The 14,804-nt window shown below is 37.8% G+C and overlaps 8 protein-coding genes across 8 annotated transcripts; 5 read left to right on the top strand and 3 right to left on the bottom strand.

Moving 5' to 3' along the window:
- Positions 1-68: 68 nt before the first annotated feature.
- On the top strand, positions 69-545 carry SDH5 (succinate dehydrogenase assembly factor SDH5; the record flags this gene model as incomplete). The annotated part of the gene is made up of 1 exon (XM_003674930.1): positions 69-545. One exon carries the CDS (start codon positions 69-71, stop codon positions 543-545), a length of 477 nt encoding a protein of 158 aa, XP_003674978.1.
- A 360-nt stretch (positions 546-905) lies between these two features.
- Positions 906-2,840, top strand: CDC45 (DNA replication initiation factor CDC45; the record flags this gene model as incomplete). The annotated part of the gene is made up of 1 exon (XM_003674929.1): positions 906-2,840. The coding sequence occupies one exon, from the start codon at positions 906-908 to the stop codon at positions 2,838-2,840; it is 1,935 nt and encodes a 644-aa protein (XP_003674977.1).
- A 225-nt stretch (positions 2,841-3,065) lies between these two features.
- On the top strand, positions 3,066-3,923 carry APC9 (anaphase promoting complex subunit 9; the record flags this gene model as incomplete). The annotated part of the gene is made up of 1 exon (XM_003674928.1): positions 3,066-3,923. One exon carries the CDS (start codon positions 3,066-3,068, stop codon positions 3,921-3,923), a length of 858 nt encoding a protein of 285 aa, XP_003674976.1.
- A 254-nt stretch (positions 3,924-4,177) lies between these two features.
- SAC6 (fimbrin) lies at positions 4,178-6,115 on the top strand (the record flags this gene model as incomplete). The annotated part of the gene is made up of 1 exon (XM_003674927.1): positions 4,178-6,115. The coding sequence occupies one exon, from the start codon at positions 4,178-4,180 to the stop codon at positions 6,113-6,115; it is 1,938 nt and encodes a 645-aa protein (XP_003674975.1).
- Positions 6,116-6,238: 123 nt separating this feature from the next.
- On the bottom strand, positions 6,239-7,279 carry ERG27 (3-keto-steroid reductase; the record flags this gene model as incomplete). The annotated part of the gene is made up of 1 exon (XM_003674926.1): positions 6,239-7,279. One exon carries the CDS (start codon positions 7,277-7,279, stop codon positions 6,239-6,241), a length of 1,041 nt encoding a protein of 346 aa, XP_003674974.1.
- Positions 7,280-7,550: 271 nt separating this feature from the next.
- NCAS0B05170 (uncharacterized protein) lies at positions 7,551-12,260 on the bottom strand (the record flags this gene model as incomplete). Its single annotated transcript, XM_003674925.1, has 1 exon — positions 7,551-12,260. One exon carries the CDS (start codon positions 12,258-12,260, stop codon positions 7,551-7,553), a length of 4,710 nt encoding a protein of 1,569 aa, XP_003674973.1.
- Positions 12,261-12,548: 288 nt separating this feature from the next.
- On the bottom strand, positions 12,549-12,935 carry MIM2 (Mim2p; the record flags this gene model as incomplete). Its single annotated transcript, XM_003674924.1, has 1 exon — positions 12,549-12,935. One exon carries the CDS (start codon positions 12,933-12,935, stop codon positions 12,549-12,551), a length of 387 nt encoding a protein of 128 aa, XP_003674972.1.
- A 203-nt stretch (positions 12,936-13,138) lies between these two features.
- On the top strand, positions 13,139-14,338 carry PRP45 (mRNA splicing protein PRP45; the record flags this gene model as incomplete). Its single annotated transcript, XM_003674923.1, has 1 exon — positions 13,139-14,338. The coding sequence occupies one exon, from the start codon at positions 13,139-13,141 to the stop codon at positions 14,336-14,338; it is 1,200 nt and encodes a 399-aa protein (XP_003674971.1).
- Between the last annotated feature and the right edge of the window lie 466 nt (positions 14,339-14,804).

Raw genomic sequence — 14,804 nt, 5'->3', positions numbered from 1 at the left:
TCACAGTAGGATAGCATTCATTCAGTAGGCTCTATAGGTTAGTAACAACATTCAAGTATCCATATAACATGCTTTCTAGAACTAGCTCCAGATTCATAACATACGTACTAAGAGGACCTTCATGTTCTAAAGCGGTGAGGACTTTCTCCCTTTCAACTCCTCTTGCTAACACCCAACAAGAGAAAGATGACTTGATAAAGAGAATCAAGATTGCCCCTATTGAAAGAACTAACGAAACGATGGATAAGAAAAGATCAAGACTAGTCTACCAATCAAGGAAAAGAGGAATTCTGGAGACAGATTTGCTGTTGTCCGGGTTCGCTGCTAAATATTTGAAAGATATGAATAAGGAACAATTAAATGAGTACGATTCTTTACTTAATGAATTGGATTGGGACATTTATTACTGGGCTACCAAGAATTTCAACTACTCACCCTTGCCCAAGAGATGGGAGAACTCGAAAATATTGGCCATGTTGCAGGATTTTTGTAAGAACAAAGAGAAAGAAATTATTCAGATGCCCACTCTGAATAAGTATAAGTGAGTTTTGAACTGTTTTCTATGGAAGAGAGCTGTTTCTCCTTCTCATATCGTACATGTATATAATTTCATAGTTTTACCTCGTGTTTAATCCCTAAAGCATAAAGCATAAATTTTCACTAGACAAAGTGGTAGAATTCTTTCAACGGCAGTAACGCCATCCAGTATGTCTCCAAAATATAGGTGGATCCATTATAATATAGCTTGTGGGAGTGTATGGTTATTATATTTCAGTTACAAGAACACTCACTCAATACGCGTAAACGTTAACGCGTATCATACAGAAGTGAAATAAACATTGAAAAATTTCACTAAGTATATTCTTCACATATAAACTTTTCATTCTCACGAAGCCAAGAAGACTATGTTCTATCAGGTGGACCAACTTAGTCAGGCATATCGAACCATCCTCAAGAACTCTTCAAGTCACTCTTCATGCCAGCTTGTCATCTTTGTCTCATGTCTGAACATTGATGCTCTGTGTGCCACTAAGATCCTTTCTCAAGTATTCAAGAAACAATTGGTGCAATTGCAAATTGTGCCCGTGGTTGGGTACTCTGAGCTGAAAAGACATTACTTACAACTGGATTCTAATATAAACAGTGTCATACTAGTCGGGTTTGGCGCCTCTGTGGATTTGGAAACTTTCCTGGATATTGAAAAGGATGAGGCAACAGAAGATGATCCAATGAAAAGACTTATTTATGTCCTGGATGCTCATAGACCATGGAATTTAGATAATCTATTTGGATCTGATGTCATTTGTTGTTTGGATGACGGCACTGTGCAAGATTCATTACAAGAGGAACAGGATGCGTACATGAAGTTGGTTGAATTGGAGCAAGAGAGAGAGGATGATAGTGAAGATGACGGTTTATCTGATTCAGATGAGGAGGAAGAGGAGGAGGAAGATCCAACCGATGAAGACGAGGATGATGAAGATGGTCCTCATAAAAGAAAATTATCACAAGATATAAATCCAAGAAAGAAACAGATTAAAGAGCGAAGGAAACTCATATTGCAAAATGAGCGATTATTGGAAGAATACTATTCCACTGGTTCCACAGTGGTGAATTCTGTTTCTGTACAAGTCTATTCCTTACTTTCAACGATCGGGGGTACCAATCTTCAATATCTATGGCTCACCATTTTGGGAGCCACCTCTTTGGATACCCAGCACTCACAAGTTTACAATAGATTATTCCCGTTACTACAAGACGAAGTCAAAAGACTTTCACCAAGTAGTTCTATTTCTTATTCAGCGAAGACACCAGACACGTTATCATTAGATATCCAACCGGATTACTATTTGTTTCTCTTAAGACATTCCACTCTTTATGACAGTTTTTACTATTCTAACTACGTGAACGCAAAATTATCTGTCTGGAATGAAAACGGTAAAAAACGATTACACAAAATGTTTGCTAGAATGGGGATTCCCCTGTCGATAGCTCAGGAATCATGGCTTTACATGGATCATTCCATCAAGAGAGAATTGGGACTTATATTCGATAAAAATTTGGATAGATATGGGTTACAAGATATCATCAGAGATGGGTTTATTAGGACATTTGGATACCGTGGTAGTGTAAGCGCTAGTGAATTTGTGGAGGCACTTACGGCATTATTAGAAGTTGGTGAATCAGCAGGTACAACTGGATCATCGTCAGCAAAGGGTAATCCTCAGAATCCTGATGGTGATGATGGTGTCGAAGATTCTGAAGGTAATGTTTCTAATCTATTGACACTAACGAGGAAAAAATGGATTTCTAATTTTTGGTTAAGTTGGGATGCACTTGATGATCGTAAGATTGAATTATTAAACAAGGGTATAAAGCATGCACAGGTTCTTCAGAAGGCAATATTCAATACAGGTGTGGCCATTCTTGAGAAGAAGTTGATTAAGCACTTGCGAATATATAGATTGTGTGTTCTGCAGGATGGTCCTGATCTAGAAATGTATAAGAATCCTTTATCACTTTTACGATTGGGGAATTGGTTGATTGAATGTTGTGCAGAATCAGAAGATAAACAGTTGTTGCCCATGGTATTAGCCACCTTGGATGAATCGACAGACACGTATTTAGTGGCCGGTCTCTCCCCAAGATATCCTCGAGGATTGGATACCATCCACACACGAAAGCCCATATTGAACAATTTTAGCATGGCCTTCCAGCAGATAACAGCACAGACAGGTGCGAAGGTGAAAATAGACAATTTTGAAAGCTCAATAATTGAAATTCGCCGTGATGATTTATCTCCATTCTTAGAAAAATTAACGCTGAGTGGATTATTATAAATAGATGTATGTAATATCAGCTTGCATTAAAGACTGCATTAAAAGATAATTCTTTTTGATAATTATGTAAGGTACTATTGTTTTGATATTTAGTATATTTTTCTCAGAGGCGCTAAAACTGTTGTTATATGGAAAAAAATTAAAGGAAGGAAGAACTTGCACAAACACAGATCGCACGTAGAAGGAAAGGATTGCACATAAAAAGATAGATTGTACCTCTTCAAAATGTCACAAAAACTAAGTTCAAGCAGGGCTATGGACCCTAATAGTGCCGATGGGAAAAGACTCTTCCAATTACCATCTCTTCCGCCATGGAAGACACCTCAGTTCAAGGATTCGAGAAATAGACAATCACAAATAGGTTCAAGTGGTGATTTCACTACTCCACTACGGAGACCGAAAAGGCCTTTGTTACAGCAACTTGTTCAACAGGAGCAAGAGCAGAGTGAAGTAAATATTGACGATATAATTGAAGATATGGTGGGAGTGAAAGCTAAAAAGACAAGATACGATAACATTCCTTACAATTATCATCCCTTCATCGATAAGGCAATGATTCGACAAAATAAAATGAATAATTTCTTGCAATCTGAGAGAGCTGTCCATTGCTTGATTTTCCACAAGGAGGGTCATTCATCGGATAATTTTGACGAATACCGTCCTGACATTGATTGGAATTGTGGTGATGATAGAGACACGGCTCTGGATAAAAGAAGTCTGATTACTAGTCTTCCAAATTGTAATGAAGCACATTTGAATGATTTGCTTGATTGTCAGCCACTTTCTCATGATCCAATGGACTTTGAATTGGAGAGCATTGACGACTCGTTAGAAATTAGCCCAGATGAATTAGACTTGTTACAAGAATTTTGGGGAGGCTCTAAATTGGTATGGGAACTTGAATTGGATAAAATTAAGATAATATTAAACACATTACGACATGAAAGACAGGTGTTTCGAGCTCTGAAAGAAATACCAAAATTACCGCCATTCAAGACACCATCTCTTAAAGAAAAATGTCATTCCATATATGAGGAAGACTCATTTGTTGCTAAACTACAGCAGAGAACGACCTCTCTATAGACGAAACAACTTTAATAGAAATAATATTCTTACTTAATATATAGACAGCTTATGTAATTCATGTTAGGGTTAGGTTCTGACCCTAACCCTAAAAGAAAAGGGGGCAAAGCGAATAAAAGAAAACCTCAAAAGACAAAACTCGAAATACAATTTGAATTGAAGCTTTAAAAGGCTTCTCTGTTACATACGAGAGCCAACAATCATTCGTTCACTGAAGTTAACTGTTATTGAAAGTTTAATACAGACTATTCATCATGAATATTGTTAAGTTACAAAGAAAGTTCCCTGATCTTACTCAAGAAGATCTTTTTTCTACCATTGAAAGATTTAGATCCATCGACTTAGATGATAAGGGCTGGGTCGAGAAACAACAAGCTCTCGAAGCAGTTCAACAGACTGGTGAAGCAACATACGATGAAGCTAGAGAAACGCTAAAACGTGTCAATGTCGATGCTTCAGGGCATGTCGAATTGGATGACTATGTTGAACTGATTGCTAAGTTGAAGGAATCTAAGAATGGACCCGCTCCACAAACTAGCTTTAATGTAGATGTTAATACCCCAGTCAATATCTCGACATCAGGACCAACTTCAAGTGGTTTAAAACATGAAGGTAGGGGTGCACAAGCAAGAATCATTGTTGGGGGTTCTACTACTGGTACCACACATACTATTAATGAAGAAGAAAGAACTGAATTCACCAAACATATCAATCAAGTGTTGGCAGGGGATGAAGATATTGGCTACATGCTACCTTTCCCAACTGACACATTCCAATTGTTCGATGAATGTAGAGACGGGTTGGTCTTATCTAAATTGATTAATGATTCCGTTCCTGATACAATTGATACCAGAGTTTTAAATATGCCAAAGAACGGAAAGAAACTAAATAATTTCCAAGCTAGTGAAAATGCCAATATAGTTATTAACTCTGCAAAGGCCATTGGATGTGTCGTTGTCAATGTTCATTCTGAAGATATTATTGAAGGGAAGGAGCATCTAATCTTAGGTCTAATTTGGCAAATTATTAGAAGAGGTCTATTAAGTAAGATTGATATTAAATTACATCCAGAATTATACCGTCTGTTGGAAGAAGATGAAACTTTGGAACAATTCTTAAGACTACCACCTGAGCAAATTTTATTGCGTTGGTTCAACTACCACTTGAAACAAGCTAATTGGAATAGAAGAGTTGCAAATTTCTCCAAGGATGTGTCAGATGGTGAAAACTACACTATTTTACTAAACCAATTATCACCAAGTCTATGTTCCACTGCTCCTCTACAAGCAACAGATTTATTGCAAAGAGCAGAGCAAGTCCTAGAAAACGCCGAAAAATTGGAATGTAGAAAATATTTAACTCCTAGTGCTTTGGTGGCAGGAAATCCAAAATTGAATTTAGCCTTTGTTGCACATTTATTTAACACGCATCCAGGATTAGAACCAATTGAAGAAGCAGAAAAACCAGAAATTGAAGAATTTGATGCTGAAGGTGAAAGAGAAGCCAGAGTCTTTACCCTATGGTTAAATTCCTTAGATGTTGATCCTCCAATTGTATCTTTATTCGAAGATTTAAAGGATGGTATTGTTCTCTTACAGGCATATGAAAAAGTTATGCCAGGATCTGTAGATTTTAAACATGTTAATCAAAAGCCATCTTCCGGTGCAGAAATTTCAAGATTTAAAGCTTTGGAGAATACTAATTATGCTGTGGAGCTGGGTAAATCAAAGGGTTTCTCTCTAGTTGGTATCGAAGGTTCGGATATCCTTGATGGTAATAAATTATTAACTTTGGGTCTAGTATGGCAATTGATGCGTAGAAATATTACTAACACAATGAAGACCCTATCTTCTAGCGGTAGAGACATGAGCGATTCTCAAATTTTGAAATGGGCTCAAGAACAGGTTACTAAGGGTGGTAAGAGCTCGACTGTTCGTTCTTTCAAGGATCCTGCACTATCCAATGCTCATTTCTTATTGGATGTTTTGAATGGTATTGCACCAGGTTACGTTGATTATGACTTGGTTACTCCTGGTAATACAGAAGAAGACAGATATGCTAATGCAAGATTGGCTATCTCAATTGCAAGAAAGTTGGGTGCTTTGATCTGGTTGGTTCCAGAAGATATTAATGAAGTTCGTTCCAGATTGATTTTAACATTTGTGGCTTCGTTAATGTCCATTAAACGTTAAGTATGCGATCGTATATAAGATGTTTGTTTCTGCTTACTTTGGCAATTGTCTATATAAGCCAGTTTGTATACAATAAAAATTGAAGTTATTCCTTTTTGTAGTGAACTTATTATCAATCAAACTTTACATAGGAATTCTAGTATTTACAATCTGATCCTTTAATTTAACGTTCCACTCCTGTTCTTTAGCTTTTATATAACGGTACACTTCATTGGCATTATCTGGAATAATATCCTGAGTTTTAATATATTCCGAACCTCCCCTAGTGGTAGCAGACCCAAATTTCAAATTTTCATCTTTAAATTCGGGATTAGTCATTAGAGCAGCATAAACAGGAGCATTTGCCGCCTTGTATCCATCAATATTGTGCCAATTTGACCCTAGTAATCTTGCAATGTAAAATAAAAGTAGCATCCCATAAAAAGTTACGAAATTCAGATATTTGAAGAAGGAATGACTAGTAAAGATACCAGGTTGTACAACATATTGGTGAATTCCCAGCTTTTTCCTTTCCTCATATGTTGCTAAATGCAATAGGTCCACTAATCTCTTCGAACCTTCATAGGATGCATCAGTCTTCAATAATTCAATATCTTGCAATGACAAATATTTGGGCGCGGACATTACACTAGAAATCCAGACTATAGTTCCATTACCTGCTTTCAATAAGGGCAAAAGTTTTTGAATTAGATAATATGGACCAAATACATTCGCCTGGAAAACTAATCCCATGCCATCTTTTGATTTGACACCAATTCTTTGTATTTTGTATGTTGGGTTAGTAACCGCTTCTAATGGATTTGAGATGACTTCTTTCACGGCACCAATCCAATCAATACCATCATAGACCCCTTGTGCAGCGTTAACAAAAAAATAATGGATTTCTTTATATGTTTTGTTTAATTCATAGTATGCATTCAGTACGCTTACCATATTTGTGAAATCAACTAAAATATAATCGTAATCCACTACACCAATGTGACCAACCTCTACTACATGTCTCTTGATTAGTTCCACAACCTCTTTCACACGAAGTAAGGTTCTAGATGTTACAATGAAGGTGAGTCGAGCATCCTTTGGTGTATTATCAATAAAACGATATGCGATGTTTAACCCTAAATTACTATTTGTCCCAGTAATTACAATAACCTTACTAATTGACATTATTGTTCTTTTCAATTAATACTTCCAATTGACTTATTGGAACCTCAGTTCCTAGAATTTTTCAGGTAAAGGTGAAGATGAAGGGACGAGCATTATGTTTATGTATCTGAGAAAGTCTCGTATTCGGAGAAATCCTCGAGGTGTCGTATAAGTAAATTTCATTGCCGCTCAGCGGATTTAAGAAGACCATCTTTATAAAGATATTCGTTAAATTCAGGTGTTGTATTTATTTTACATAATTATTTTCTTCTAGTGCTACATATGGATATCATTAATCTTGAGTAACTGCATTAAAGATAGCCCTGTATGGTGCCTTAAATCCTGTCCAAATCTCGAATTGAGCAACACCTTGGTTAACTAACATTTGGGCACCTGGAACAACTTGCCATTCATATTTATCCTTGGCAAGTCTCATGATTGGGGTAACTGCTGGTTTGTAGGCTGCCTCCAATAAGGTTGGGCGGAAACCAGATTTCAAACCCTTACTTAAGAATCTTTCTAGTTTACTTAGCAAAACTTCGTCCAATGGTTTATCTGCCGGTACGCAACTTACTGCAACACCAATAGGTTCCTTATCTTGTTCAGCTTGTTCAATCGAATTGACGGCCACAATATTGTACTTTTCTGGGAAATCCTTTTTAAGTTCTTCCAGCTTTGAAGTAGTTCTGTTAATCATAAATATCTTGGAGCATCCCATCTTGTGTAAGGCAAAAATAGCCGCTCTTGAAGTACCACCAGCACCAATAATTAAACCGGCTGAGCCTCTGACTGACTCAGGGACCCCATTAGCGATTAGAGAATTTCTAATACCTAACCAATCTGTGTTATCACCCTTGAACTTGCCGTGACCTAATGGAATAACAGTATTAACAGCACCAATATGTTCAGCAGCTTCAGTCAATTCAGTCATATATCTCATTATGTCTAATTTTAATGGAATAGTAACTGCTAAACCACCCAAATTTGATTTTCCAAGTAATAGTTTTTTGTTTACTTCTTCAGCAGAATCAGTTTCAAACTTATCGAAATTGTTAGGTAAGCCCAACAATTTGTAACCTGTATTGTGTAAAACAGGGGATCTAGAGTGACCAATTGGACTGCCAACAACGTAAAAATCCTTTGAAATGAAACCACCCATGGAAGTATAAATCTCGTTTATTTGTCTCAAGGATAACTGACCTGGAGCAGAAGCATTTGGAAGTAATTCAGAAGTAATTGGTGTTAATATTGTGTTTAAAACACGAGATACCTTACCCAGTTCAGTCATGTTTATAGCAATTAATGGTTTGGCTTGATGGCAATTCCTAAAGTTTTCCAACATTAAGTTATCTTTGAATTCAGTAGCAGTACCAACGAACTTCACAACATCAACATCTAAAGATAGTGCCTGGTTATATCTATTTTCCCATTCAGGGTCATCCCAAGAATAACTAGCTGCGAAATCATGATGTGAACCGATAATCTTTGTGTAACCCTTATTATTCAACACCTTATATTGTATACTTGTTGGTAAGGTCAATTCCAAGTCAATGTATTCAACACCAGATTTCAAAGCTGTGGAATATAACTCATCCATGGCATCGTAATCATTATCAGGGAAGTTGCCACCTTGCTTCTTTGTTCTTATGGTAAAGATGATAGGTAAGCTGTTAGTAGCGGTACGTAATATGGCCAACTGTGTGTTAATAAAATCTGAATCATAGTGAGCGAGATGATCAATTCTAACTTCGACCGCATCACAACCATATGTTATTGGTGTTAGATTGTCCTCATGATCAGAAAGATCGTCAAATGTTAAGCAGACAAAAGATGATCTCTTTGTTGGAATATCGACTGTTCTCTTCCCAGCAATAAATGCAATGAATTTACCGAAGGATCTTCTTAAATTCTGGAAAGAGACTTCGTTAGAACAATGAGGTGCAAAAAATGTGTAATTTGAACAATCTTTGTACCATGCCTCTCTTCTATTCCAAACTTGTCTGATTTCTTCTACAAATGCTGGTCTGGTAGGATCACTTTGCAAAAACACAATAGTCTCTTCGATGTCTCTATGAAGATGCAAGACAATACCTCCTGTAGATGCAAATTTTTTCAGGTATACACGAGCTTCTGGTGTTTCAACCAATCCTCCTCCTGTCGAGAAAACATAGCCATCATCTCCGTAATGATCAATTACCTCCTTAAAAATCCTGGTTTCTTCTTGGCGGAATTTATCCCATCCATGTTCGGCAACAAAATCTTTGATGGTACCCTTTTTGTATTGTTCTTCAAAGAGATCATCAAGATCAACCCATTTGTAACCTAATGCTGCTGCACACCATTTACTAATTGTTGTCTTACCGGCTGCCCTCATACCAATCAAAACTACACTTTTTTTCACAATTTCATAGGAATTACTCTTTGAAGGTTCGGCACCATCTAATTCGGCCCCCAATTTGGTGTGTAATATATCCCACCATCCTGGCCATGTTTTTCCAGTGCAGTGTCTTTCCAATATTCTGACTGGTTTCTTAGTTGAATTGTTCACCATTCCAGCCAAAAGAGAAAAGCTCATCGCCACACGATGATCATCATATGTGTAAATGCCATCTATTGGTGTTTTCAGTTCATTTAAGGAATTTAGTCCATAAACTTGGATCCCGTCTGGTAGCTCTTTTGTAGATACTCCAAATTTAGCCAATTGTGTAGCCATGGCTTCAATTCTGTTACATTCCTTAACACGTTGATTTGCAATACCTTCAATTGTGGTTATATTATTGGAGTTTGGATCATCGTCATGTGCAATAGAAGCAACGACACATGCAGTTAAAAAAGCATCTGTCATTGGTTCCATGTCTACATGAGGTAAGGGTTTTAAGGAACCAATTGGTGGACCTGTCACGGTTGTAGAGGTTGCAGACTGTTCAACTTTACAACCCATTGGTTTTAAGACATCTGGTGCAAATCTTGCATCACCTTGAAGGGAAGTCGAACCAATATTTGGAACGGTGACAGTAGTACCTGTCATTGCAGCAAAGGCCAAGGGATAAGTAGCACTTGATGCGTCACTTTCAATAACGTATTCTTGTGGGTTAATGTAGTGGCCCTTTGCAATATGGTAGGTGTATTGTTCCGTTGTAGATTTTTCAACCTTGATACCAAATTTTTCCATCATCTTAATGGTCATGTCAACGTATAGTATAGAAATAGGCTTCCCTCCGACCAAAGCCAGAGTGACAGGTTCTTGTGCATAAGGTGCACACATTAGTATAGACGAAACATATTGAGAAGAGACTGTTGCAGCTAATTCAATTCTTCCACCCTTGAAGACAGAGTCAGTGTACACCTTTAATGGGAGACAACCTTCTGACTTCACATAATCTATCTTAGTACCATTAGCACGTAAGGAGTCTACCAATGGGCCGATTGGTCGTTGTTGCATTCTTGCATTACCGGTCAATATGACATAATCTTGATTGTTTGATGATTTCACCAAAGCAGCAAGAGAAGTTAAAAATCGTGAAGCTGTACCGGCATTACCCAAATATAACTCATTACTACATGCAGATAAGGTTTTACCACCATGGCCTTCTACCACGACTGTTTCACCATTGTCTTCCCATGTAATTGTAGCTCCTTGGAGATCTTGAACAGCACTTAACATATGTTTAGTATCATCAGAGTGTAATAAGTTTTTAATCTTACATTTACCTTCACCTAATGCAGCCAAGATTAACGCACGATTAGAAATAGATTTTGAGCCTGGTGGTGTAACAATAATTGGGCTTTCAGTAACCTTTGTTTGGAAAGGCGATACCAAAGTTTCATCTGTGAGAACAAATCGTAGATCCTCATCAGTAACAAAATGAGCAGATGTTCCATAACATTTTCCAATACTTTCCAAAAGTACTACTTTCTTCTTAGAGCCATCGTTTTTCTTATCGATACTCATTTTATCTAGTAAAGTAGTCAGTGGTGTCTTCTTGTGTAATGTCAAATCCATGAACCATCTTTCTTCTGGGTCGACTGGTAATCCGTAAGCTACTAAAATCTTTGATAAACGAGCTACTTGTGTTGCAGACAATATACCCATATAACGGGATAGTTCGGCTTCCTTAACCATACCAATTGATACACATTCACCATGTAATGCCTGTGGAGTCAAGATGGCTTCGTAAGCATGTCCAATGGTATGACCAAAATTTAATAAGTTTCTCAAACTGGATTCCCTTTCATCAGATGAAACCACTTCAGCTTTCACTTTAATACTTTCTAATACTAACTTATAAATGTGATCCAAGATAGATTCGATGTCAGTGTCATAGATTCCTTCTTCTGTTAACAGAGCTGCATTGACCACACTTAGAAATTGTAGGGCATTAGATTCTAATCTGGAAAATTCATCACTATTCCATATACAAGCTGTCTTAATAACTTCAGCCATCCCGTTAATAAATTCTCTCTTTGGTAAAGTTTTCAACCACATGATATCGACCATTACAAATTCTGGTTGCCAGAAGGCACCAATAAAATTCTTTCCCAATGGAGTATCCACTGCAGTCTTCCCACCTATGGAGGAATCCACCATAGCCAGTAAGGAAGTTGGGACCTGAACGACACGAACACCTCTCATAAAAGTAGCCGCGACAAACCCAATCATATCACCAATGATACCACCTCCAATGGCAATTATGACTGTATCACGAGTACAGCCTTGCTTTAATAAATAATCTTCAATTGCAGCCTTTGTTTCTCTGTTTTTATTGGCTTCTCCTGGTTTCACTTGGTACTTTAAAAGACGAGATTCCTTGGGCAGGTTTGACTGGAATTCAACAAGAAGAGCCTTATAATATGGAATCTTGCTTAAATTGGTGTCATTTATAATCACATAAGTGGAAGATTTGCAGCTAGCTAGTATGCTTTCCACGATGTGAGTATGGATGTTGTATCCGACGTGGATGATGTCTTTCCCCAGAATAGGGACTTTAACAAGATCAACCATGTTTAGAGTACGGGGACACTGTTAATTGGAGTATTAAGAATAGTATCTGATGTGTACGTACGTAAATGTATGTAGAAGTTGTATAGAAGATATATCACCATTGCGAAATATATGAGTCAAAGTGAAATTTCTAGCAAAATGGAAAATCGGTCACGTGGAAACTTGGATGAATGAACAAATATACCATATCTCACTTGAAAGAGGATTTATGGTCTCATGGATAGGTTGTATGTGATGAGTTTGGATTGTCTGTGTTACATTAATAGTTGTGGTTTAGCTGGCTTGAATTTAGCTCTTCCAGATGTAATTCATTACCCGTCTCCATATGACACCAGCAACTCTTCTTCCAGCAATCTTGCCAATCATGGGTAGTAGAATCCAGTTGAGTACCTTATTTAGTTGCTCTAGTGATTCGTCCCATTGTTGCTGGGCTTCTATCAGTGCGGAATTGTAGTCAAGATCATCCTCGTACTCTTCAAAGTCTTCAAATTCTTCCTCTTCCTCTTCTTCTTGCTCGTTATGCTCATCTTCCTCATTTCCAAAGAAGTTCATCTCAGTTATGTTGCTTATATCATTCACTATATCGTTTTCTGCATTCCACATTTCCCTGATGACATCTTGTTGACGGCTCAAAAGTGTGTCCGCATCTAGTTCAAAAGCCTCACCACCGTTCATCTTAGTTATGCAATGCAACAGTATTTTTTCAATCAGGGTTCCTAGGAGGTTTCTTTCTTCACTGATGATCACTAGAAGCAGTTGTTTGCATGTATTTGTTGTCCTCTTCAAATATTGATTCGCGCAAGAAACTTTCAAGATGAACTTTTCAATGCATTAAACGATCACTACAAAGAGAATACAAAGACACTCCCCAGGAAACCATGTCATTCTCATCGTTACTACCGCCACCACAGCATTCCAAGGACAAGGATCCAGAGGACAAAGATTTAGAAGCCATTTCAGCCGCCAGATCCCTCATTAAACCGCTTCTATCAGGCTTGCAACAGCGAGACGATGACCCCATCGCGACCATGCTGGATGCCATGCCTGCCTCCAAGATCTCATTCCAGGACTTTATACCACTTCGTCAAAGGAACTTCAAGTTAGAAATCCCGATGCCATCACAGGAGGAGATTAATGAGACACGTAATCGCACTAAGGAAGTATTCGATAAGTTGCTTCAGAAGCAAATATCTTCTCATTCCTCAACAGCAGTTCATAACAAACCTTCTTCTAGTGTTATCACCAGGGATGATAATAGAAGGTTGGAGATTGTTGAAAGGAAACAAGATCCCTTGCAACCGACGAGGAATAAATTTAAGAAGACAGTGGCACCCGTCGCGACAGAGGACGTGGAAGTACCCATTTTCCATCAAGTGGAGGAGAAGAAATTGACAAAGGAGGAAAGGGCCAAATGGAATATTCCCTCTGCTGTGTCCAATTGGAAGAATCCTAATGGGTACACTGTGTCGTTGGAGAAAAGATTACAAATGGATGGGAGATTTAGTGGGTCTTCATCAGGTCAAGTTACAAATATCAATGATAAGCATATGGAACTATCTGATGCCTTGGAAAAGGTGGACAAGGAGGCCAGAAGGGAATTAGCGCAAAGAGCTTTACAAAGGAGACATGCTGCTGAGCAAGAGGCGAATAATAGACAAGTAAAATTGGAAGCTTTGAAAGATAAGATTCGTGGTACTGGGAATAAAGTAAGTAAGAAAAGTACAGTTGATCGTCTGAAGAAATTGGCTTATTCAAGAGGAGAGGATATTTCTGATAAAGTGGCTCTTGCTGCGGTGAATTCCTCCAAACAACCTGATTTAGATTATGATTCACGTCTGTTTACCAAAGGTGGTCGTTCCAAGAAGAGTGAAAGCCAAGTTTATGATAATCCATTGTTTGTGCAGCAAGATACTGACAATATCTATAGGGCCAAAGCTGCAAGGCCTGACGATAATGCAGTTGAGGCTACTGTTGAGGCTAGTGTTAGGAGAGGACCCGTTGAATTTACCCGTGCCACCACTGAGGATTCTAAGACAGGCAATAGCAGTGCTGATTCCTACGGGTTAAAGAAGCAGTGAAGTATGCATATGACTGGGCCAGTGTTTCGATATATATTGCCATATACCTACAATGGTAATAATGCGGTGGGGCTATGTTTCAAGCGGAAACAGAGAGTTTAAATCGGATGCTGCATGCATATTTTAACTGACAGAAGCAAGTATTTTTTTTTGTCTCGGCATATCCATGTAATTACCCAATGAGGAAATTTACACGATAAGCGGCATAATACGAAAAACTTTCACTTCCACAATTTGAATACACCAGAGGATAAGTTCCCGTACGTACAGGAAAGTGTTTGTTTTAATACGATACAAGCAAGCTGTTTCATGTAAAGTTGTTCTCAAAGTTTAATTGTTAAGTTGTAAAAGAAGATGTCACTAGAAAATGGTATAAAAGGAGAAGGTTTTGTTGTATTCTTATTGAAGTTATCTAATATGTATTAGTTAATTCTTTTCAATAGAGAAGAACCATCAATAACAAACA

The sequence above is a fragment of the Naumovozyma castellii genome, chromosome 2, assembly GCF_000237345.1.
Source record: "Naumovozyma castellii chromosome 2, complete genome".
Lineage (NCBI taxonomy): Eukaryota > Fungi > Ascomycota > Saccharomycetes > Saccharomycetales > Saccharomycetaceae > Naumovozyma > Naumovozyma castellii.
Note: the sequence above shows the minus strand (reverse complement) of the source record. Positions and strands in the feature narration are given on the sequence as shown.